At 42.4% G+C, this 23,040-nt stretch overlaps 1 protein-coding gene across 2 annotated transcripts in view; it reads left to right on the forward strand.

Moving 5' to 3' along the window:
- PNPLA7 (patatin like domain 7, lysophospholipase) overlaps positions 1 to 22,712 on the forward strand; it is a 620,671-nt gene extending 597,959 nt beyond the window's left edge. For both annotated transcript variants that reach the window (XM_077476726.1, XM_077476735.1), the window contains 3 exons: positions 3,521 to 3,602; positions 17,421 to 17,527; positions 18,418 to 22,712. In XM_077476726.1, coding sequence (XP_077332852.1) covers positions 3,521 to 3,602; positions 17,421 to 17,527; positions 18,418 to 18,501 — 273 coding nt within the window. In that variant the 3' untranslated portion in view covers positions 18,502 to 22,712. The remainder of the gene's footprint in view (positions 1 to 3,520; positions 3,603 to 17,420; positions 17,528 to 18,417) is intronic.
- The last annotated feature ends 328 nt before the right edge of the window (positions 22,713 to 23,040 follow it).

Raw genomic sequence — 23,040 nt, forward strand, 5'->3', positions numbered from 1 at the left:
GGGTCCCCTGGCGGCACTGTCTGCTCCTCCCTGTCGCTGTCTGCCCCCATAGCAAAAAGGAAGAAACGGCTGCACTCAAGATGATAATTTATATATGAGTCATTTATTAATCCATCCAAGTGACACACCACAGGAAAAACAATAATCAAGGCAGACATGTTTCACACAGTATCATGTGCTTAATCGTTGTCCCCCATAACAATAATTTTAAAGGAACGTGGTAGATGGAAATTTTTAAGCTGCCATTGCTGCCTATCCCCATATTTTAAAGTTCATCTCTAAGCAGATATATGAAAAACATAAATGAGTGCAGCTTTGTAATCATCAATACATAATCTAATGTATTTTTTAATGCAAATATTGTAAATACATAAACTGGACTTGATATTGGCCTCTTGCAGTCTATACTGTACAGCAGAGAGGTGGAGGGAGAAGCGGGCACACGTTTCTTGTGAGTTGTGCTGGAGTTCAAGGAACCCTGCTGACAGAAGGAGAGATCGGAATGATAGAGGGAAGAGGGCTTATCAGTGAGCTACTACTCCTTTCACTGCCCGGTCACAAGGTGGTGTTGGAAAGGAGACCTATAAGTGAAACTGCAGCCGGGAAAGCTCAGGTCTCTCGGTGGAGCACAGCTGTGTAAATTATAGAACTGGATAGACATAAAAATTCTTTAGCAGGTAATACTGCTCTTAAATGTGTATTTTATCTGTGTATATAGAAGTTTGAATGGAATTCAGGTTTGATGTTTGGTGGATGCTGAGCATTAAACTGTGGGGATCATTCAATACATACAACAGGACAGTGACTGACCACCAGGCTCCACCAATAACTAAAATAGCATTGAACTGAAATATTATTTTGTAGACTGAGCTGGAGTATGAGTTTTGGATAGATTGAGCTTTTAAGGCAGGGCCCAGTAATTTAGAATGATGGGCATGATTATATGCAGTGACGATGGTTACAGTAAATGCCATTCGTAATGTCAAACCGGGACCTCAATTCCAGCTGAGGGGCAGATCAATGTTTTTTCTGGCTCGCAGCCCGGTACTATGGGACAAGGTCTAAACTCGGTCTGATTGACTTAATTGCATTAAACAGATGGCATTCTGGGTTTTGCATGCAGGAACGGCTTACAGGTAAATGGAAAGTAAATGCTTTTTGGCTCGAGATTAAAAGGTGCGTTATTGATGCTGTATCCTGCGACCCGCAGGGGAGAAACTGGAAAAAAGAAATCTTATTTAAAGGCAAAATGTCACGGCTCCATCCACCCACAGGCTACTGGTGTCGGCTTTGTATAGATCTATATTCTGTGGTCCAGGCGTTAAAGCCTTTTCACACATGGGGAATGTTTACAAGGCTGCAAACAGCACTTCCCAAGCACTGTGCTTTAAAACTTCCCATGTTCAGGGAAGGGAATAGACAGAGTGCCCTTGTTCAGTCATAGAGCCTGCATTGGGGTCAGCATGTCTGCAGCCTCTAAACTCCACATCAACTCCAAAAAGGAAGGTGGGCAGACAGGTTTGTTCTTAAAGTGGGCTAATCATTAAGAGGCCCTTTCACACTGCCAGCGTGGGGGCGTCGGCGGTAAAGGGCCGCTAGTTTTAATGGTGCTTTACCGTTGTTTTTGGGTGCTAACGGGGCACTTTTAACCTTCGCTAACGGGCAAATAAAGGGTTAAAAGCGCAGCAGCGGCACTTCAGGAGCGGTATATAGCCTCAAAGAAGCTGCTTGTAAGGACTTTTTTTTGCCATCCTGCCAGCGCACTGCTCCAGTGTAAAAGCACTCCGGCTTTCACACTGGGATTGCAGATGAGGATTTTTACAGGCGCTATTTTTAGCGCTAAAGCACCTAAAAAACACCTCCAGTGTGAAAGGGGTCTAAAATTAATTTCACAGGAATCAATAGGTCCTTATAGCCTTACCAAATCACATTATTATTTGGGGGGGGGGGGGGGGGGAAGAATACATGTTTTTTGCTACAAATAGTAGTAATACAAAAATAGCGCTTCTCACAATAACTTAGTTCTGGCAGCCTGGAGAACAGTTCACTTTTCATGTCATTAGATTTAGCAAAAGAAAGGTATTTGCAACCAGGCTGACTGCTTGGCAGGATAAGCAAGGCTTAAACCTGTAGCACTGCTAGGCAGGAAGTCTAAATATATAATAAGCAAATATACCTACAACTGTGAGTATTAATAATTACACTTGAATTTAAAACAGCAGCTGGCTATTATAAGATATTTTAAATTAAAAGAGCAGTTCAGGATTTGAGTCTTGTGGGAAAAGGCTATAAATACGGCACTTCCTGTGTAAAACATGACATACCTCAGCAGGAATTGCCATAAAAAATTTGACCAACTGTGGCTGCCATGGACGGCATAGGGAAGGATGCCCTTTGTTTCCTCCCTCTGGTGCACAGTTGAGCCACTCTTTTGGAACTCTCCTCATTGGATACTGTTAACGGGTATTGATGGTGGAGTATTTGCAATTGATCTTTAAGGCTAGCTATGTGATCTAAGCTCCTTTCTTCCTATGTCTGTATATAAAGTGACTTTGTTATTTTATATGTGAAATTTTATACGTGATTTTTATACCATGCTCAAGTTTTTCAATAAAAGAACATTGTTTAAAAAAAAAATATGATGGGCACAATTCTGTTTCTCTCAATGTCTTTCAGAATTGCTTTCTTCCTCAGGGGAAAATTTGAATTTGTAGAGACTAGAAGATATACAAAAATATCATCACACATAATCAACATACAGTATATAATAGACATCAATACCAATGAGCATGACCATAGAGCTGGTCAAGGACTGCCTCGTTCAACAGAACCTATAGACGCCAGTCTTGATGACTTTTTTTTTCTCCCCAGTGTTGGTATTCATGGGCTATGTTGAGGGAGGTGATCCTTGACTCGCCCTAGGGCAGTGATGGCAAACCTTGGCACCCCAGATGTTTTGGAACTACATTTCCCATGTTGCTCATGCACTCTGCAGTGTAGTTGAGCATAATGGGAAATGTAGCTGCAAAACATCTGGGGTGCCAAGGTTTGCCATCACTGCCCTAGGGGATTGCTTTGTGACCTAAACACAACAGTAATTTTAACAGCTGCATATTCCTGTGCCCATTTGGGGCTTGTACTATGGTCATGCTCATTGGTATTGATCGTTATGTTTATTATATATATTGATTTCATGTGATATTTTGTATATCTTCCAGTCTCTACAAATTCCTGTTGCAGAAAAAATCACCAAGCACCAGCGCTGTCACATAGAGATATTTAAAGATATTTAACTGCTTCTCCATACCCAGAGGTAGCAGATATTCATTTTTTTTTTTTTTTTACTGCCAAGTGAAGGGAAGGTGAATATGTGCAGCCGTTATGAGAGGCATTAAAGCATACCTGTTGCTTTGTCCTGTTTGGATAAAAAAATTAAATAATTGTTGCCTAATAATTGCCAGTTTTTTGGTTAGTCATCCTATATAAATCTTACCTGGTCTTTTTCACGCTTGGTCCACAGCTGAACACCTGCCCCAACGCCTCCTTCACAGACCTTGCAGAGATCGTGTCTAGGATTGAACCTGTGAAGACAGCCGTTGATGGTAAGTGCAAAACTTCTTATGTGTCCACCTTCATAGGGGAACAGTGTGCTTACACATTACAAAATGTATAGCATACTAGGAATATCTGATAATAACACCATACCGGCTGAACATTAAGGCCTGTATCAACAAGCTTTGGGGTTTGTATCTGTGCGTCAGTTTGACGTCAGCCCAAGGCGCTTCTGAGATCATTCAGAATTCGTTGACAGGCATTTGGCATGCAGTTGACCTCCTTCAGACCTGCTGTTTACCTGCTTCAAGCAGTTTTGCATTCCTTTAAAGTTTTATTGGAATTTGGAGTGCAAAAACAAGCTTGAAGCAAACAAAATTCTTTGAACATAGGCCGTAAGTGAATTGTTTTGTTTCCTTTTTATTGAGGGTTGTAACAAGGGCAAACACTAATCCCTTCACATTGCCTCACAGTCCTTTAAATGGAGCAGCTTGATGATCACATGATCAGCTCTCACTCGGTCACATGATCAGGGCCTGCCTACTGGCTCCAGATCAGAAGCTGTGACCAAGAACTGTTAGTGACAGCTCAGTGAGTGTGCTGGGAGCATGCAATGAGAGTACTCTGAGCACACAACCACAGACCACCATAGGCACTCTACCTACTACTGCATATATTTTTAACACAGTCGTGAATAGGTTAGTGACATTTGTGCATGATTGTAGTTTTTCTAAAGTTCATCTGTGCGAAGAAAATATGTCAGCTGGCATTTCTGAACTGTGCCTGCAAAATTGCCAGTTGCCTGGCTGTTGATCCACTGACTTCAAAAGGTGTCTTGAGCCATGGAGCCAGGACATATATACAGATCAGGAGTCTTGACCTTCCTCTGGCTTTTATTTTTTTCTATTCAAAAGGCATTGAGGTTGTAGGCAGCCCAGTAACTCATATATTCAGACTAAGGTCAGCAGCCTCTATTTTCCTTTCGGTAACAGTTTCCTTGAAAGCTTAACTCCAGACACGTATATAATAGGTTTTCTCCGGGTACTCTGGTTTCTTCTTACACCCAAAGACATGCTGGTAGTTTAATTGGCTCCTGTCTAAAATGCCCTAGTATGTGCATGTATTAGTATGAGTTAGGGACTGTAGCGTGTAAGCTCCTTGAGGACAGGGACTGATGTACAATAAAAAAAGTAAAGAAAAAAAAAAGAATATGGTCTATGGCACCATGAGTGATGAGCATCCATCCCTAAATATATGTATACAAAAATGAGAACATGGTCATGAGGCTAAACACTTAAACAGAATAGTATACATGATTACATATTTATTGCATAGTAGTAAAATATATATATAAATAAATTTGGTGGACATAATAAAATACCAATAATAAACAAAAAGAAGGGGATATGGTGAGCTGAGCAATAAGTAATCATAATAAAAAGTCAATTCATAAAAGTTATGTCTACAAAGTTATGTTCATATGAATGATGTTTTGATGGAGATGCACGATTTTGGCAGCTGGAAATGTATGAGTGCAAAATTCATAACGAGCCATAAATTTCTTGACATCGTATAACTCTACGCGTTTCATTGATTTGTTTCCACTTCCTCAGGAGTAGATGCAAAATATTATAGATCCACTCCAAAGAAGGGGGAGCATTGAACCTTCTTCTCTACTATTGAGCTTTACATAAAATTTCTGGCTCATTGTGCCATCATCTATACACACAAGCTATGGATTCTCTTTATGTTGAAACCTTAGTCTGCCTTCCATTTTTCCTTGAGGTCCGTGTAGGTCACCATGCCACAGCCCACTAGGGTAGACATTCCCTGGACTCCCCCACCCTCAGAACTGCTAGGCTCTCTCTCTCCCCCTTGTTTGGAACTGAGCTATAATTTTTTGCATCTACTCCTGAGGAAGTGGAAACTAATCCACGAAACGCGTAGCGTTATAGGATGTAGAGACATTTTGTGGATCTTTATAAATTTTGTACTCATGCATTTCCATCTGCCAAAATCATGTATCTCCATCAAAGATCATGTATATGAGCATTAATAACTTTTATGAATTTACTATGTTTATTACCATCACTTATTATGGATCAGCTCTCTATATCCCTTTTATATTTATTGTTGGTATTTTATTATATCCATCAAATTGTTAATATGTATTTTACTATTATTCCAAATAAATTTGTTATCATGTATACTATTCAGTTTATAGGTGTTTAGCCTCATTTAAAGTCCCATGACCAAGTTCTTGTTTTTGTATAAATATATATGTAAATCGCTGCATAAATTGACGGTGCTATAGAAGTACCTGTAATAAATAAATAGCAATTAATGCAGATTTGTCTTTTATAAAGAAACTTTTAACGTATTTTTAGATGGAACTTGTGTTATCCCGTGATTTGCTGACAGGAAGAGAGAAGTGATATATAAGCTCATCTTATTACTTACAGGGCAGGAAGGTGGCTGTGTTGTTTAACCTTTTCACTGCCACCAAAGTAGGGCTTACATCAGTGACATCATAAGTTTTACACACACACCCCCAGTTGCTATAGCAGGCAGGGTGTGTTTGCATTTGTAAAGCCCTAAATGCACCTGTCGGGGCACCTGTGTACAAGGACATTGCTTGTTATTAGGTATGCCTAGAGTGAGAGCTATAATTTTAGGTCCATAATTTATAGTTAACTCTAAACTGATGCCCTGTAGGGGCTTTTAAATCATCACTTATGTAAAATATAGGGTACCAAAGTATGTTGTCATTTTGCGGAAACATACAAATGTATTGGTTGCCATGTTAGGGATCTATTTACTTGTTACCTCAAATATATATTTTTAGTGAACTTTTCTGCTTGATAAGCCATTGCACAATATTGTGTGGCCTAAAAAATTGGAACTACCGATATTTTATTCTCCAGGTACTCTGCTTTTAGAAAATGTGTTTGAGGGGTTTTAACTAAACTCGATGCCTACATTTTGGCTTTAAGGTGGTTGTATCTTTTATGATGGTTGATATTTGTGTGTCATACTCAATCATATGGACTTCATAAATGTTCGACTTTCTCTGTGCTTGGGGTACTTTTCAATTACAAGGCTTTTTCTGAAAAGCGAAGATAAACACAGTATATGGGAGATTTAGGCAGCACAGGCAGTCTAGCTCTGTAGTCCTACCCCTACATCAGCCATATGCTGTAGGTGCTGCCATCATTTACAACTTTTAAAAAGTGCAAGCTTCAGTACCACCAGCCTCACTTTGGCTTTACTAATTAGGGACTAGTGATCTGATACACACATGCCAGTCTGGTTCATACCTGAATTGCACAGGAACGTGGTCCATGATGCGACTCCTATGCAATGCAATGTTCAGCCCATTTATTTGAATAGGCTTAAATTGCACTGGATCGTACCAAAAATAGTGCATGCCTTATGTTTCAAAAATGCACTGCACCGGATCGAAATCCTGTGCAGGTAAATGCACTGAATTTGCCATCTGCGTTTGGGGTGTAGTTAGGATTATATTGACACCCACAGCAGAACGTACACTAGGAGTCAACCAATATCTTTTTTTTCCAGGGCCAATACCAATTTTTTGGCTGCCTTTCAGGCCAATAGCTGATATTAGATGCCTATATTTTGTACATCACCTGCCACCAGATGCAGCTTGTCACTTGCCACCCATATGCAGTCTATCACTTTCCACAGCGGTGATGCGAGGTGGGCAGTGAGAGATTGCCATCTCTCTGCTGCCAACCGCACCGCTGACAGAGATTGGCAGAGACTGCCGCGGGGAAAGGGGGAGGAGGTTTGACCAATATCAGCAATAAAGGTACGTTTCTGACCGATAATTTGAAAAATATGAATATCTGCCCCTGATAATCGACTGCTTCGATAATCGGTCGACCCCTGTCACACACCCAATGCGTTTTAAACGTAGTGCTAGGAACACGCATGGAATGTGGGCTTCCCCCACTGCATTCCGGTGTAAACAAGCCTGCAACCAGCAACGTCAAGAGCCTGCACCATGAAATACAAGTCAGCAATTGCAGCCCCTACTATATATGACCACAGTTTGGGATGGGTGTAGACATCTGTTTAAGAAGTCATCTGAACATCACCTCTGATGCATTATGCTTAGTGTGGCCAAACAACCCACTATCCTCTCCTGCCCCTGCTGCCTATTACATTGGTATAACCCTACATGCAGCAGATTTGCTTTGTACATGACTGTCATTCACTGTGCTAAGGTAAAATATAGGAGAACAACACAATGTAGACAGGATTCAGGTGGCCACACATCTGTGTTCAACACCCTTTACTATTTTAATTGCCTCTTTATTGCACTGTAAAAATCCTATTGCTCCTACATATGACAGAGCATATGACAGGTCACCTGCCTCCCAACAGACCAATGCTTGGAGCCTCAGTAGTGAAACTGCATTGCTGTGGCATGGTGGGCATGCCATAGGGTGTACAGTTATGGACAGAACTCAGAATTGTTGGCAATTGTCTGACATTTCAGAGATGCCAGCATGGATGCTGGCTAAATAGAAGTACAGTATCTCACAAAGGCAAAAACACCCCTCACATTTTTGAAAATATTTTAATATATCTTTGCATGTGACAACACTTTGCTACAATGTAAAGTAGTGAGTGTACAGCTTGTATAACAGTGTAAATTTTCTGTCCCCTCAAAACCGCTGGCAACAAAAGTGAGTACACCCCTAAGTGAAAATGTCCAAATTGGGCCCAAAGTGTCAATATTTTGTGTGCCCACCATTATTTTCCAACACTACCTTAACCTTCTTGGGCATGGAGTTCACAGGTTGCCACTGGAGTCCTCTTCCACTCCTCCATGATGACATCACAGAGCTAGTGGATGTTAGAGACCTTGCGCTCCTCCACCTTCCATTTGAGGATGCCCCACAAATGCTCAATATGGTTTAGGTCTAGAGACATGCTTGGCCAGTCCATCACCTTTACCCTTGGCTTCCAAGGCAGTGGTCATCTTAGAGGTGTGTTTGGGATCGTTATGTTGGAATACTGCCCTGTGGCCCAGTCTCCGAAGGGAGGGGGATCATGCTCTGCTTCAGTATGTCACAGTACATGTTGGCATCCATGGTTCCCTCAATGAACTGTAGCTCCCCAGTGTCTGCAGCACTCATGCAGCCCCAGACCATGACACTCCCACCACCATGCTTGACTGTAGGCAAGACACACTTGTCTTTGTTATTCCTCAACTGATTGCCATCATACACGCTTGATACCATCTGAAGCAAATAAGTTTATCTTGATCTCATCAGACCACAGTACATGGTTCCAGTAATACATGTCCTTAGTCTGCTTGTCTTCAGCAAGCTGTTTACAGGCTTTTTTGTGCATCATCTTTAGAAGAGGCTTCACTCTGGGACGACAGCCCTGCAGATCAATTTGATGCAGTGGGCGGCGTATGGTCTGAGCACTGACAGGCTGACCCCCCACCCATTCAACCTCTGCAGCAATGCTGGCAGCACTCATATGTCTATTTCCCAAAGACAACCTCTGGATATGACGCTGAGCACATGCACTCAACTTCTTTGGTCAAGCATGGCGAGGCCTGTTCTGAGTGGAAACTGTCCTGTTAAACCGCTGTATGGTCTTGACCACCGTGCTGCACCTCAGTTTCAGGGTCTTGGCAATCTTCTTATAACCTAGGCCATCTTTATGTAGAGCAACAATTATTTTTTTCAGATCCTCCGAGATTTTTTTGCCATGAGGTGCCATTTTGAACTTCCAGTGACCAGTATGAGAAAGTGAGATCGATAACACCTAATTTGACACACTTGCTTCCCATTCACACCTGAGACCTTGTAGCACTAACGAATCACATGACACGGGGAGGGAAAATGGTTGGTTAGGCCCAGTTTGGACATCTTCACTTAGGGGTGTACTCACTTTTGTTGGCAGCGGTTTAGACCTTAATGGCTGTGTGTTGAGTTATTTTGAGGGGGTCAGCATATTTACACTGTTTTACAAGCTGTACACTACTTTACATTGTAGAAAAGTGTAATTGCTTCAGTGTTGTCATATGAAAAGATATAATAAAATATTTACAAAAATGTGAGGGGTGTACACACTTTTGTGAGATGCTGTATAAGCAATAGAATTTGCCTAGTAGAAGGTGGTACTCCAATGGCTAACCTCTTGGTTCCAGCATTTTAAAAGCCAAGCAACATGCATCATCACAGGGCTAGAGTGGCCTAAAAATGATACCACCAAAATGTTAATCAGTGGGAAAAGCCAGTAAAGGTCCCATTTAGTTCAACACAAGTGGCGCTGGATTGTGTGGGTGGTAATGAATTTATATGTAACTGGCTAACGAGAAACTCCCTGCATCTTCTAGTAAGGGACTTACTAGCATGCTGTCCAGAGAGACCACTTCCCCCTCCCAGCATTTCCTATCAATAACAATCGATTGGAGTCAACCTCCGCAGCCATTACTTCCTCCAGTGATTGTCATTGGGCATTTCATGTTCCTCAGGGCTCCCCAGGGCTCAGCGTCACTGCCTCACTCTTTGAAAATCTCATTATACGCAGACGTCTGTTAAGCCAACGTATTCATTAAGCAATTGGAGAGACCGTCAATTTATATGAAAAAGCTACGGACATCTGGTGCTATTCTGGCTGGCTCGAGTCCATCTATCCTGAAATAGAATTCTCCTTCATGTGCAGCCATGAGAATAGTCCATTGTTCCAATGCAGACATCAGATTGTGATGTTGCATTCCAGGATCTGACATTTTATTTTGTATTGTGTACCGATTCATATTATTCAACAATTTTCTCATAGAGGGTTCATTGGTCGTTTGAAGCCTAAGGACTTGTTCACACTTGACTGAATTTTTAACGCTGAACAAATGCTCCTATAGCGTCAGTATGTGCATTAGACTGATGGTTTATAAGTGTTGATGATGAGTTAAAACCGCTTCCCAAATGCTATGCACTGTTTTGAAGCGTTTGATGAGCGTCAAAGAGTATTAAAACCGTGCCACAAATGCCCATTTTTAAATCGGAAGTGACAGTACAGAAAATACCATAAATACATTTTAATGCTCTGCAACCACACTGCAAATGCCTGCCAGAGCATTTTCAAAATGTTACCATAGATTTGAATGGGAGGCCTCAAAAGGTTTCAAATGTCTCCAGACTCCACATGAGGCTTCAATTTTGAAGCAATGCTAATGCTTCATGTTTTGATAATGAGAACAGCACTGTGAGCAGTCTACTGTGTCATTTGTATAGGCGTTTGAGGGGTGTTTTTAACGGTTCTCAACCGCCTGCTTTTAATGCCAGTGTGAACTTGGCCTGACTCCAGACACATTTTATATTTTTTATTTAGAATCGAGAAGGGATTTTAAAATGTTCTTTCAGGTTTCTGTTCTATCTGTAATTTGAAAGCTAAAGCGGAGTGCCACTCGTTTTTCAGTTTATTAAGAATCAACTGCTACAAAAAATGTGTAGCTCCTGACTTTTAATAGACACTCACCTGTCCCACAGTCCAGCGATGCGGCCACCCAAAGCCTTGGTTTTCTCCCACTCCTCTCCTCTGCGCTGGCATCACTAGTGTAGGCACGCGGCGGTGACGGCTTTCTGCTTCGCAGCTGGGTGCACACGGCGCATGTGCGAGCTACGCTGGCCTGAATGGCCAAGCAATCTTCTGGGACCTGTGACCTGTCCAAGAAGATTGCGGGGGGAGGAGGAGGAGTTGCCTAGGCAGCATGGGCGGAAGTGGGAGCTGGCCTGTCAGGGTATTAGGACTCCTTAAAGTGGAAGTTCCACTTTGGGGTAGAACTCCACTTTAAGGTTTTCCCTTACTTCACCTGCATGGTTGTCACCAGAATAGAAAGGCACAGCCGGCAATAGCAAAGCCCAATGTCATCTAGAATGGAAGAGGGGATAGAACAGTGGCGGCTGGTGCTCAAAATTTTTGGGCGTCATTAACAGCCTGGATTCACATCTGGGTGTTTCTAAATGCACTGCAACCTGCACAGAAACATGCATTTTTCTCCATGTTTCGGAAACACGGGGCAAAGGAGCATTGCCATTTAGGGTGCTTCCAAACGCATGGCAACCTATACAGAAAACGCACCATACGCGTTGTGAAATGCACAGTTGTGGATGCAACCTAAATGGCAAGCCATGTTTTCTGTGTGGGTTGCCCATGCATTTGGAAACATGCGGATGCTAATGCAGGCTAAATGGCAACGCAAGCGTGATGCCCCTCATTTTCAAAATGCACGTCAAAGTGCGTAATTTCTGTGCAGGTTGCCGTAACCGAAGTGCAACATATGTTTGCCATGCATTTCCAAACATGTGGCAAAGTATGTGTTCCCTGTGCAGATTGCCATGTATTCTGAAACATGCAGATGTGAATGCAGCCTGAATGGCAGAGCAGGTGTGATGTTTCCTGGGTGTTTCCGAACACACAGCTAAATGCACAGAAAATGCAAGCTGTGCCACACTTTTCAGAATTGCGCTTGCGTTGTCATTTAGGCTGTGTTATTTTGGCTGTGTTATTTTAAACGTATAGAAAGTCACACAGCAAATGCACAATTTTGTAAATGCTGAAAACACGCATTGCTCTAGCATTGCCTTTTAGGCTGTGTTGGCATGTGCGCATTTCAAAACGTGTGGCAACTCACATGGAAAACTTAGGCTTTGTTGTGCGTTTCAAAAACTTGCTGGAAACACGCATCGCCCTTGAGTCACAATTTAGGCTTTGTTTGCATCCACGAGATTCCAAGTGCGCGACAACCTCCAGAGAAAATGTTTTGTTTTGGAAAAATCTTTGTTGCAATGTGCATTAGACAAACTACAAAGGAACCTAAAAGCATTGGTACGGTGTATGTGTATGTATATTATATACACACACTATCTCACAAAAGTGAGTACGCCACTCACATTTTTGTAAATATTTTGTTATACCTTTTCATGTGACAATACTGAAGAAATGACACTTTACTACAATGTGAAGTAGTGAGTGTACAGCTTATATAACAGTGTAAATTTGCTGTCCCCTCAAAATAATTCAACACACAGCCATTAATGTCTAAACAGCTGGCAACAAAAGTGAGTACACCCCTAAATGAAAATTTCCAAATTAGGCCCAAAGTGCCAATATATTGTGTGTTATTTTCCAGCACTGCCTTAACCCTCTTGAACATGGAGTTCACCAGAGCTTCACGGGTTGCCACTGGAGTCCTCTTCCACTCCTCCATGACGACATCACAGAGCTGGTGGATGTTAGAGACCTTGCGCTCCTCCACCTTCCATTTGAGGATGCCCCACAGATGCTCAATAAAGTTTTGGTCTGGAGACATGCTTGGCCAGTCCATCACCTTTACCATCAGCTTCTTTAGCAAGGCAGTGGTCTTCTTGGAGTTGTTATGTTGGAATACTGCCCTGCGGCCCAGTCTTTGAAGGGAGGGGATCATACTCTGCCTCAGTATGTCATAGTACATGCTGGCATTCATGGTTCCCTTAATGAACTGTAGCTCCCCAGTGTCGGCAGCACTCGTGCAGCCCCAGACCATGACACTCCCACCACCATGCTTGACTGTAGGCAAGACACACGTCTTTGTACTTCTCACTTGGTTTCCGCCACACACGCTCGACACCATCTGAGTCAAATAAGTTTATCTTGGTCTCATCAGATCACAGGACATGGTTCCAGTAATCCATGTCCGTAGTCAGCTCTTCTTCAGCAAACTGTTTGCTGGATTTCTTGTGCATCATCTTTAGAAGAAGCTTCCTTCTGGGACGACAGCCATGCAGACCAATTTGATGCAGTGTGACAGGCTGACCCCCCACCCCTTCAACCTCTGCAGCAATGCTGGCAGCACTCATATGTCTATTTCCCAAAGACAACCTCTGGATATGACGCTGAACACGTGAACTCAACTTCTTTGGTCGATTATGGCAAGGCCTGTTCTGAGTGGAATCTGTCTTGTTAACCCACTGTATGGTTTTGGCCACCGTGCTGCAGCTCAGTTTCAGGGTCTTGCCAATCTTCTTATAGCCTAGGCCAGTGATGGCGAACCTAGGCACCCCAGATGTTTTGGAACTACACTTCCCATGATGCCCATGCACTCTGCAGTATAGTTGAGCATTATGGGAAATGTAGTTCCAAAACATCTGGGGTGCCAAGGTTCACCACCACTGGCCTAGGCCATCTTTATGTAGAGCAACAATTCTTTTTTTTTCAGATCCTCAGAGAGTTCTTTGCCATGAGGTGCCGTGTTGAACTTCTAGTGACCAATAGGAGAGCGTGAGAGCGTTAACACCAAATTTAACACACCTACTCCCCATTCACACTTGAGACCTTGTAATACTAACAAGTCACATGACATCGGGGACAGACAATGGCTAATTGGGCCCAATTTAAACATTTTCACTTAGGGGTGTACTCACTTTTGTTGCCAGCAGTTTAGACACTAATGGCTGTGTGAGTTATTTTGAGGGGACAGCAAATTTACACTGTTATACAAGCTGTACACTCACTACTTTACATTGTAGCAAAGTGTCATTTACACATACACACACTCACATACACAAACCGCTACCCTCATACATGAAGAGAGTTGTGCAGCTTTTTGTTTGTTTTTTAACACTATTGCTATGCAGTGATATTAAACAATTGTAATATTTTCTCACACATTCACTCAGTCTCAGACTAACTTTGTAGCAAGTTATAAGATGAAAGGTGGCAGCAGGAGCTGATCTGTGTCTGACATTTGTGAACACATAAAAGGAATGACAAAGCATCAGAACTTGAATCCCAGTCCAGAAAGAAGATGCTGACCCTGATCATTAGATGTCCGAAAAATAGACATTGTTAGGTGGAGTACTGTGATTTTTCTGAGTACATATCTCTTAAAGAAATTTTAAACCTTTACAAAAATTAAAAAAGATAATACTTCCCTGCTTGCATAGAGAAGTCTCGATCCTCCTCTCTCGTCACCCGTGGCACTCCTGGATCCTCCCGCCTTCAGGGTGTCCCCCTTTGCAAGTTACTTGCTGGGTGGGTACTCGTGGGGGCTCGCTCCCAAGCCACCCTGGCTGCATCTATAGTCACAGGCAGCAGAGTTTTGCCCTGCTCCCTCATCATAGGATTGATTGACAGCAGCCAGAGCGCAATCAATCAGCACATTGATGAGAGAATGGAGAGAGACGCTGCTCTTGTGCACAGCACTGTATCAAAATCAGGATCTTGGACACAGAAAGTTTTTTACCTGCAGAGAATGCATTAAGGTAAAAAAAACCTTAAGGCTTTAGAACTACATTAACCACCTCAATACAGTGCACTTACACCCCCTTCCTGACCAGACCAATTTTCAGCTTTCAGCGCTCTCACAGTTTGAATGACAATTACTCAGTCATCCAACACTGTATCCATATGAAACTTGCGTCCTTTTTTCCACACAAATAGAGCTTTCTTTTAGTGGTATTTAATCACTAGTGGGTTTTTTTTTTTTTTTATGCTATAAATAAAATAAAACGTAAAAATTACACCCCAAAACACATTCTGCTACTCCTCCCGAGTATGGCGATACCACATGTGTAGGACTTTTACACAGCCTGGCCACATAGAGAGGCCGAACATTGAAGTAATATGTTCAGGCGTTCTAGGAGCATAAATGACACATCTCATTTCATTCCTACCCATCACACTTTTGAAGGTCCTGGACCACCAGGACAGTGAAATTACCCACAAAATGACCCCATTTTGGAAAGCAAACACCCCAACGTATATTCTATGAGACATGGGCTGCAAATAGGTACTCGGGTACTCTGATGGGCTGGAGATAGGTACTCGGGTACTCTGATGGCCTGGTGACAGGTACTCGGGTACTCTGATGGCCTGGTGACAGGTACTCGGGTACTCTGATGGCCTGGTGACTGGTATTTGGGTACTCTGAAGGGCGGTGACAGGTAGTCATGGACTGTGACAGGTACTCGGGTACTAAGATGAACTGTGACAGGTACTCAGATGAACTGTGACAGGTACTCGGACTGTGAGAGGTACTCAGGTACTCAGATGGACTGGAACAGGTATTCGGGTACTCAGATGGGCTGTGACAGGTACTCGGATGAACCGTGACAGCTACTCGGGTACTTTGATGGGCTGTGACAGCTACTCGGGTACTCGGATGAACCGTGACAGCTACTCGGGTAATTTGATGGGCTGTGACAGGTACTCGGGTACTTTGATGGGCTGTGACAGATACTCAGGTACTCTGATGGACTGTGACAGGTACTCATATGGACGGTGATAGGTACTCGGGTACTAAGATGAACTGTGACAGGTACTCAGATGAACTGTGACAGGTACTCGGGTACTCGGACTGTGACAGGTACTCGGGTACTCGGACTGTGACAGGTACTCTGGGTACTCAGATGGACTGGAACAGGTACTCGGGTACTCAGATGGGCTGTAACGGGTACTCGGATGAACCGTGACAGCTACTCGGGTACTCGGATGAACCGTGACAGCTACTCGGGTACTTTGATGGGCTGTGACAGCTACTCGGGTACTCGGATGAACCGTGACAGGTACTCGGGTAATTTGATGGGCTGTGACAGGTACTCGGGTACTCTGATGTGCCGTGACAGGTACTCGGGTACACTGATGTGCCGTGACAGGTACTCGGGTACTCTGATGGGCCGTGACAGGTACTCGGGTACTCTGATGGGCCGTGACAGGTACTCGGGTACTCTGATGGGCTGTGACAGGTACTCTGATGGACTGTGATTGACAGGTACTATAAGGGGTGGTGACAGGTCCTCTTTATTGGGGGACGAGATGTTACCGCAATCTCCTCCTCACACACGATCGGTGTGTGAGGAGGAGAACCCGGTAACATCTCGTTACCGCGGTTTGTTTACATTTTAGTGATCGGCTGTGAAAGGATCACAGCCGAACACGTGGGTAAACAGCCGGCCAATGGCTGTTTACCAGCGTCGGTGACAAGCAGTGTTCCCAGGGAACACGCCGCCACCGACGTGCACGCGCAGCGCGCTCACGATCACACGCATGCGCCGTGCACAGTCGGGGTGTGACCATCTGTGATGAAATCACGTGGTAAACAGCCATAACCGATGGCTGTTCACCCCCTTCGGTGGTGAGCGGTGTCTCCGTGACACGCCGCCACCGAAGAAACAGGGATGCGCGCGCACGATCGCGCGCATTCCCTGTTTAAACGGGAGGCCGTCATATGACAGCCTCCCGCCACAATAGGTGCACCGCCTGGCCGTCATTTGACAGCCGGCGGTCAGCATCTAGTTAAAGTTTGACACAAATGAATTAGCAGGTATGCACGTAACATACAAAAATATCTGCTTATAGCTCAAATAAAAAAAAATGTAGACAGTAAGAGGAATTGTTTTTAGTTTTATAAATAATTGCTCATTTTATTTCACTGTGAAAATTAATCCTCACTAGAAAAGGATGCTAGATATAGTTAACGATCTGCTATTACTGCTTGGTCTATTACTCATCCCAAGAGCTAATAGTCTTTAGATTAAACCATATTGTTAAATTCTCCTTTCATCTTCACGGTATGCTACATTGGACAACAGCCAATAATTGCAGGAAAAGCAATGAAATGTGTGGAGTTCTAGACAGATAAATATGACTTCAGTGATGTCCTTGTCACATTTTTTTCCTGAAAAGCCAGTTGGAATAAAGAGTGAACTACCACATAATAAAGTACGGGAGCTGTAACTGGTATTTACGCAACTGATGTCTTCCTTCTATCTCACTATTACTTGTAAGATTTGCCATGTGCTCTTTATCAGGTTAACCTTCTTATTCCTCCTGTCTTGTAGACGAGTCCGATTATCAGACAGAATATGAAGACGACGACAATTCAGACTTCAAAAGAGAGGACTATGTCAACATCCTGAGCAACCAAAGTGATGATGTTTCTGACAGTGTAAGTGGCTTCATCTCAACATTCTTGATTTACTTAGATTGTTATATTGGGCATAAATTCAATTATTTTGTTGATTTGGCATTACTAATAATAATAATGATTACAGATCACACTACACAATCACTACTATATTGTTTTAGTTATTAACCACTTACCAACCACGATATAGTCGAAAGACAGCTACAGTGCAGTCATCCAGGAGTTTATTGACGTCTTCCTATAACCCTTGCCCCCCTGTGATAACTGAGTCCTTTGGACACAGCTGATCACAGATCGAGGTAAAGGGGCGATCACAGCGGCCCTTTACCATGTGATCAGCTGTATCCAATCACAGCTCATCACATGTAAACAGATGCCGCTTATCAGCATTTCCTTTCCTCAGCGTTGTCACTGTGTGAAGAAAGAAGAGCCGATAACCGGCTATCCTGTGACGGGACATTTACACTGATAATCAAGGCACTGATCATTAGTGCTCTGATTATCCATGCTGTCAATCAGTGCCTCCTCACCAGTGGCCATCAGCACACATCCATGAAGAAAAAAAATTCCTTGTTTGCAAAATTTTATAACAGAAATGAAGAAAAAGATTTGTTTTTCAAAATTTTCAGTCTTTTTTTTTTTTTGTTTAGCAAAAAAACCCAGCAGTGATTAAATACCACCAAAGTAAGCGCTGCCTGTCTCAAAAAATGATAAAAAATTCAATTTGGATACAGTGTTGCATGTATGCGCAATTGTCATTCAAAGTGTGACAGCTCTGAAAATTGTCCTGCACAGGAAGGGGCGAAAGTGCCCAGTTTTGAAGTGGTTAATATATTGAAAATTCTGTATAAGATTCTAAATATTTTACTTAAATACTGTGTAACTGACAGACCTATTGTTTTGAAATCCAGGACGAAGATGCAGAGATGGAAGTGCGTCAGCGCACAGGGGTGGTGAGATGGAAAGCACCTGATGACATCCAGGAGAATAGTTGAGTTGTGAAAAGCTGGAGAAACGCGCTGTAGGCTCCTCCTCTCACGTCGAGTCATGCCATGCAATCTCAGGCGTTGCACCTGAAGCGCTACTCTCTCCGTAGCATGCGTTACCTGGCCGGAAGGACAATAGCAAGTGAAGCAAGTGCTGATTAAATGATAACATGGTCGGAGAGAACCAAAAACAATCTTTTAAGCCTTAAATGCATACATTTCATGCTTACTAGATGACATTCGGTTGAGCCTTAAGCTCCTTCATATATTTCATGTTTAGTAGAGGATAATAGTTTGGGAAAAATGAATCTATATATAAAAAATCTATAATTTAACAAGTTTAATTGGTAAAAAATAGCTCAAAACTGTTAAAGCTATAGGGCATTTATAATATCTGATAGCTGACACTGTTTGTGTGTTTTCAATACTGGAGATTTTGCCTTATGTTCTGCTTTTACTAAAAGGGTATAAAGCAGCGTGCATCTTAACCATTAAGCTGTTTTATTGAGGTGCCATTAGTAGCTGCTGGTACACAGTGACCTCATTCATTCACCATTGTCACCCCTAAACCAAGCTTTCATTGTTAAGGGACAGTTCAATCCTGCTCTATGTAAAAACACACTATACGGGAAGAAATCTAGCTTTGCAGATTTAATTATATACTGTATGTTCAATACAGCTTCAGAGTTCAGATTTCTCAACATTTTCCTTTTAACACCAATAAATACCAGTGTTTAAGTGCCTAGATTGCCAGCTCAGTGTCTAAATCCCAGTAGCCCTTGGTAAGCATATTCAGAATAGGTTAGAACATATACTACCTACTCTCCCTCTCCCTCCTGATTGCCAGGACAGACCTTTAAAGTAGAATAATAACCAAGCATCCTAATTTTATTTTAGGATCTTCTGCTATGCCTCCATTGGGCAAATTTCCCCTCACTTTCTCCCTCAGGGAAACCCAGGGCACTGCCGCTGTCATCAGTACCTAGTGAATTCTTTATAGGACCATATAGAGAAAGGAAGCCTTGGGTGTCACCAGGACAGGAATTGGTGAACTCTTTCCAACAGGCAATTTGGCAGAGATTAAAAAAAAAATTTTGAGAGGATCTAAAATGTCCTTATTTAAAGTAGAAGTCTGTTTTTGGGAACTAGGAAAGGGGAAAAGAATAATGGGGAAACCTCAAAAAAAATTGTCAATTGTTTATTAGATAAATATATAATATATGTATATTGCTTGTCTGGGAAATGTGAGAGGATGACTTGAGATGTGATCTTCATATATTAAAAACCCCTTTTATATGACTTTGTCCACCATGACTGCAGGAACATTTGCAGATAATGGAATGTGGACATACCCTGGCCTACTCGATATTTCTTTACAGATAGCCTATACACAGAACAGTGTGGCTAGTGGAAGGCAGTCACGTTCATTTGGGTTTCTTCTGTAATTTAGACATTTTCATTAGGGTTTTTCTTCTGTAATTTAGAAATGTTACTGCTTAAAGTGGAACTTTACTCTCTCAAGTAACATTGACTATTTTTATGCTGCTAGCATTAGTACATTTTTTACATTTCTTCAGTTACTTCCTGATTTCCAGGCCTTGGTGACGACGTATATAGTCGGAGTCTTCAGGGGGGGGGGGGGGTTCCTCAGCCAAATATACCCCCCTGCCCACATGCCTGAGCTAAGGGCAGATAGGTTCAAGAAGTGAATGCTACATGAATCATCTACCCTTACTCAAGATGACCACAGCCAGAAATGCTAGGGGGTGTTTTTCCAATTGATTTCCTCTGCAAATAAAGCATGGAAACATGAAGGGTAAGTTTGCTTTGAATATTAAAAATTAATTAAATATGGTTAGTGGTGCTCAGAGACAGTGTAGTTCCCCTTTAATCAAGCAGCTTCTTCTGATCTGAAGAAGCTAACTGATACAAAGTGAAATGTCTTCAACATTACAGAACCAGTCCAGCTGAATGTGACTGCTATGCCATGACCTGGATAAATGAGAACCTTTATAGAACCCTCAGCTGACTTCATGAGCACAGCAGAAGATAACTAAACGTATTGGCATCAAATGTATAAAAGGAAAAACTAGTGCGCTCCACCTAATATGTCATAGGAAGACTAAATACGCAAATAATGTACACAGGAAGCAGCCAGGCTGCTTCCTGTGTACCTTAAACGTATTGGCAGACATTTTCCACAATAGAGTTCAAAACTTGTCAGACTCCTTTCCAGTCCAAACTCATCATGACAAAAACTAGCCAATCACCCCCTTTTTAATATCTAACATAAAGTCACTTAGATCCTGGCGAATCAGACCTTGTGAGCAAGTTTAAACTATTAATGAAAGTATCAAACCTTCAAACCTTTACAGCAGTCTAAAGATTCCCAGTAAAGGACACCGTTATAAACAAGGGCAAATATCACTGATCTCATCAGAACAGCTAAAACTGGAGGCCAAAGCTGCTTTTATGTATGTCGTATAATTTGCATTTCATAGTAGTTAGGGTTTAGAAGTGAGAATGTAGCTTACCGAAAACCTGCCATAAGAGAAAAATGTAGGCTGATCTCTCCTAAAATGCTGGTGGCATGGTGTTCATGCTGATGCTTTGTCAAGAATAATTTGAGTCTCTGAACAAGTAGAGATATGAGGGATTCCCACCTCTGACTCCGCTTGCTCGAATTATTCCATCACTAGCAGCTCCCATGTTTCTCTTACAACAGGTCATGCACTAACCCTCGGCCCCTCACCTGCCAATTTGCACTCGTACACTTGATAGGATGGAAATATTTATTGTTATTTAACCAACCCCTCCGCCAAATGTGAAATATCGTCCATCAGGGGTGTCCATGCCAGCTAGTTAGTCATCTCACTCTGTGCCTGCTGTCTTATCTCAGGTAAGTGCCCTGCTGGTATATTTCATGAAAAAAAATAAAGACACAGGGACAGGACTGAACCACTAAAAATCCAGCTAGGGCTTATAGTAATACCACCGTGTTTGGCTCTCAAGTAATTATTGGCGCAAGTGCTGATGCTTTATCTGTAACAAAAGTTTGTAGAGAAGCCTCTACTTAAATTTTATCCACCACCACCCCCCAAAAGTGTCCCATTTCTTATCCACGGAGACCACCTAGCTTATTAACAATGGAAAGGAGAGCTGGATAATAAAGGGCTCCAGAAAACCCACCAACAAAATGGCCTCCTCGCTGGGTGACGCAGTACTATGAAGGCCAACAGTATGATGAGCGCCTGGTACTGGTACAGAGGTACATGGGGGAAGTTCCACAACTTAACTACTTAATCTGAGAAGCAGGCATGCCAAAGATTGCTCATTCTCCAATGCATGGTACATGACATTGGAGCAGCTGTCTAATTGGCAAGGTCTTTCGTGACCAGTCTGGCTTAGGAAAAGACCATTTGCATGCGGGGTATGGGGGTACTTCCCACTCTACCCAATGCCCATGGATTTTACAGCCTCCCTCAAGACCAAAGTGGGGCAGGTAGTGGCACTGCAGTGAACCCAAATAGTTAGAGGTTGCATACTTTAAAGGTTTATTCCTTAGCTACATATTATCATGTTGCTGTTCTCTGAACACATTTTAGACTTTTCCCATGCATCCATTGGTCACCAAAGTGCAAATGAGCATTAGCATCCATTCACCATAAAGACTTGCAGTCAGCTTTAGTAACAATTGTATGTGCTCTGCATGCAAGTCAGACAGATATAGCAACGTTCGTTCTAGGCTGCCTGTATACACACACATCAGTTCTTATGCAATTTTGCATAATCAAGGTGAATCAAGTATGAATTACTGGGCATTCATGGTTCTGATATGATTCAGCGCTCATGCCCAAGCCCTTGGCAGCGCTCTGATGAGGCAGCACAAGTATTAATTTAGCCAGCAAACAAGAGTGAAACGTTTTTTCTTACCCTAGTGGGAGACTGGATTTTCCCTGCCTCTTATGGACCGCTGATTTCAGTCCTGTTCTGCTGCTTCTCTGGCCATTGTGGTTCCTTCTTCAGATTTTATTTTTGCCAAATCCAGCACTCAGTCATAGGCCAAATAGAGGATGGGATTATCCAGCAGGCAGTGCTCACAGTGCTGGTGACATGTCTGGCTGGGGGAATTTATAATTACAGGGATGTTTGGAAGGAAATGTGGATAAAATATATGTGCTAACATATTTTATAAAAATAAAAAGCCTTTGGAGATTAAACTTTGTCATTTTGATTTTTTTTCTTCTTGCCCACTGCAGTCAATTCCAGCTGTAAGGCAGCAAAATAGGACTATTTATCAAAGCAAACATGTTCATTTTACATGTAATTTGGTAATCCCATATTTTAATATTGAGTTCTGTTTATATTGCATGCAGCCTGTTGCATAAAAAAGTCACAATATCAGCAATGTTCATTCTTTTATTAAATACTGTCACATCTAAAGGTAAGTCTGGAGTGCAGTGTTTATTATTAAAACCCAGGCAGACACTCTCACCAAACATTCATTTTGGCAGTAACCATTTCTGCAAATGACCTAATTACCAATAC

Source organism: Lithobates pipiens, unplaced genomic scaffold (assembly GCF_037356315.1).
Source record: "Lithobates pipiens isolate NorthernLeopardFrog02 unplaced genomic scaffold, aLitPip1_a1.2 Scaffold_1, whole genome shotgun sequence".
Taxonomy (NCBI): domain Eukaryota; kingdom Metazoa; phylum Chordata; class Amphibia; order Anura; family Ranidae; genus Lithobates; species Lithobates pipiens.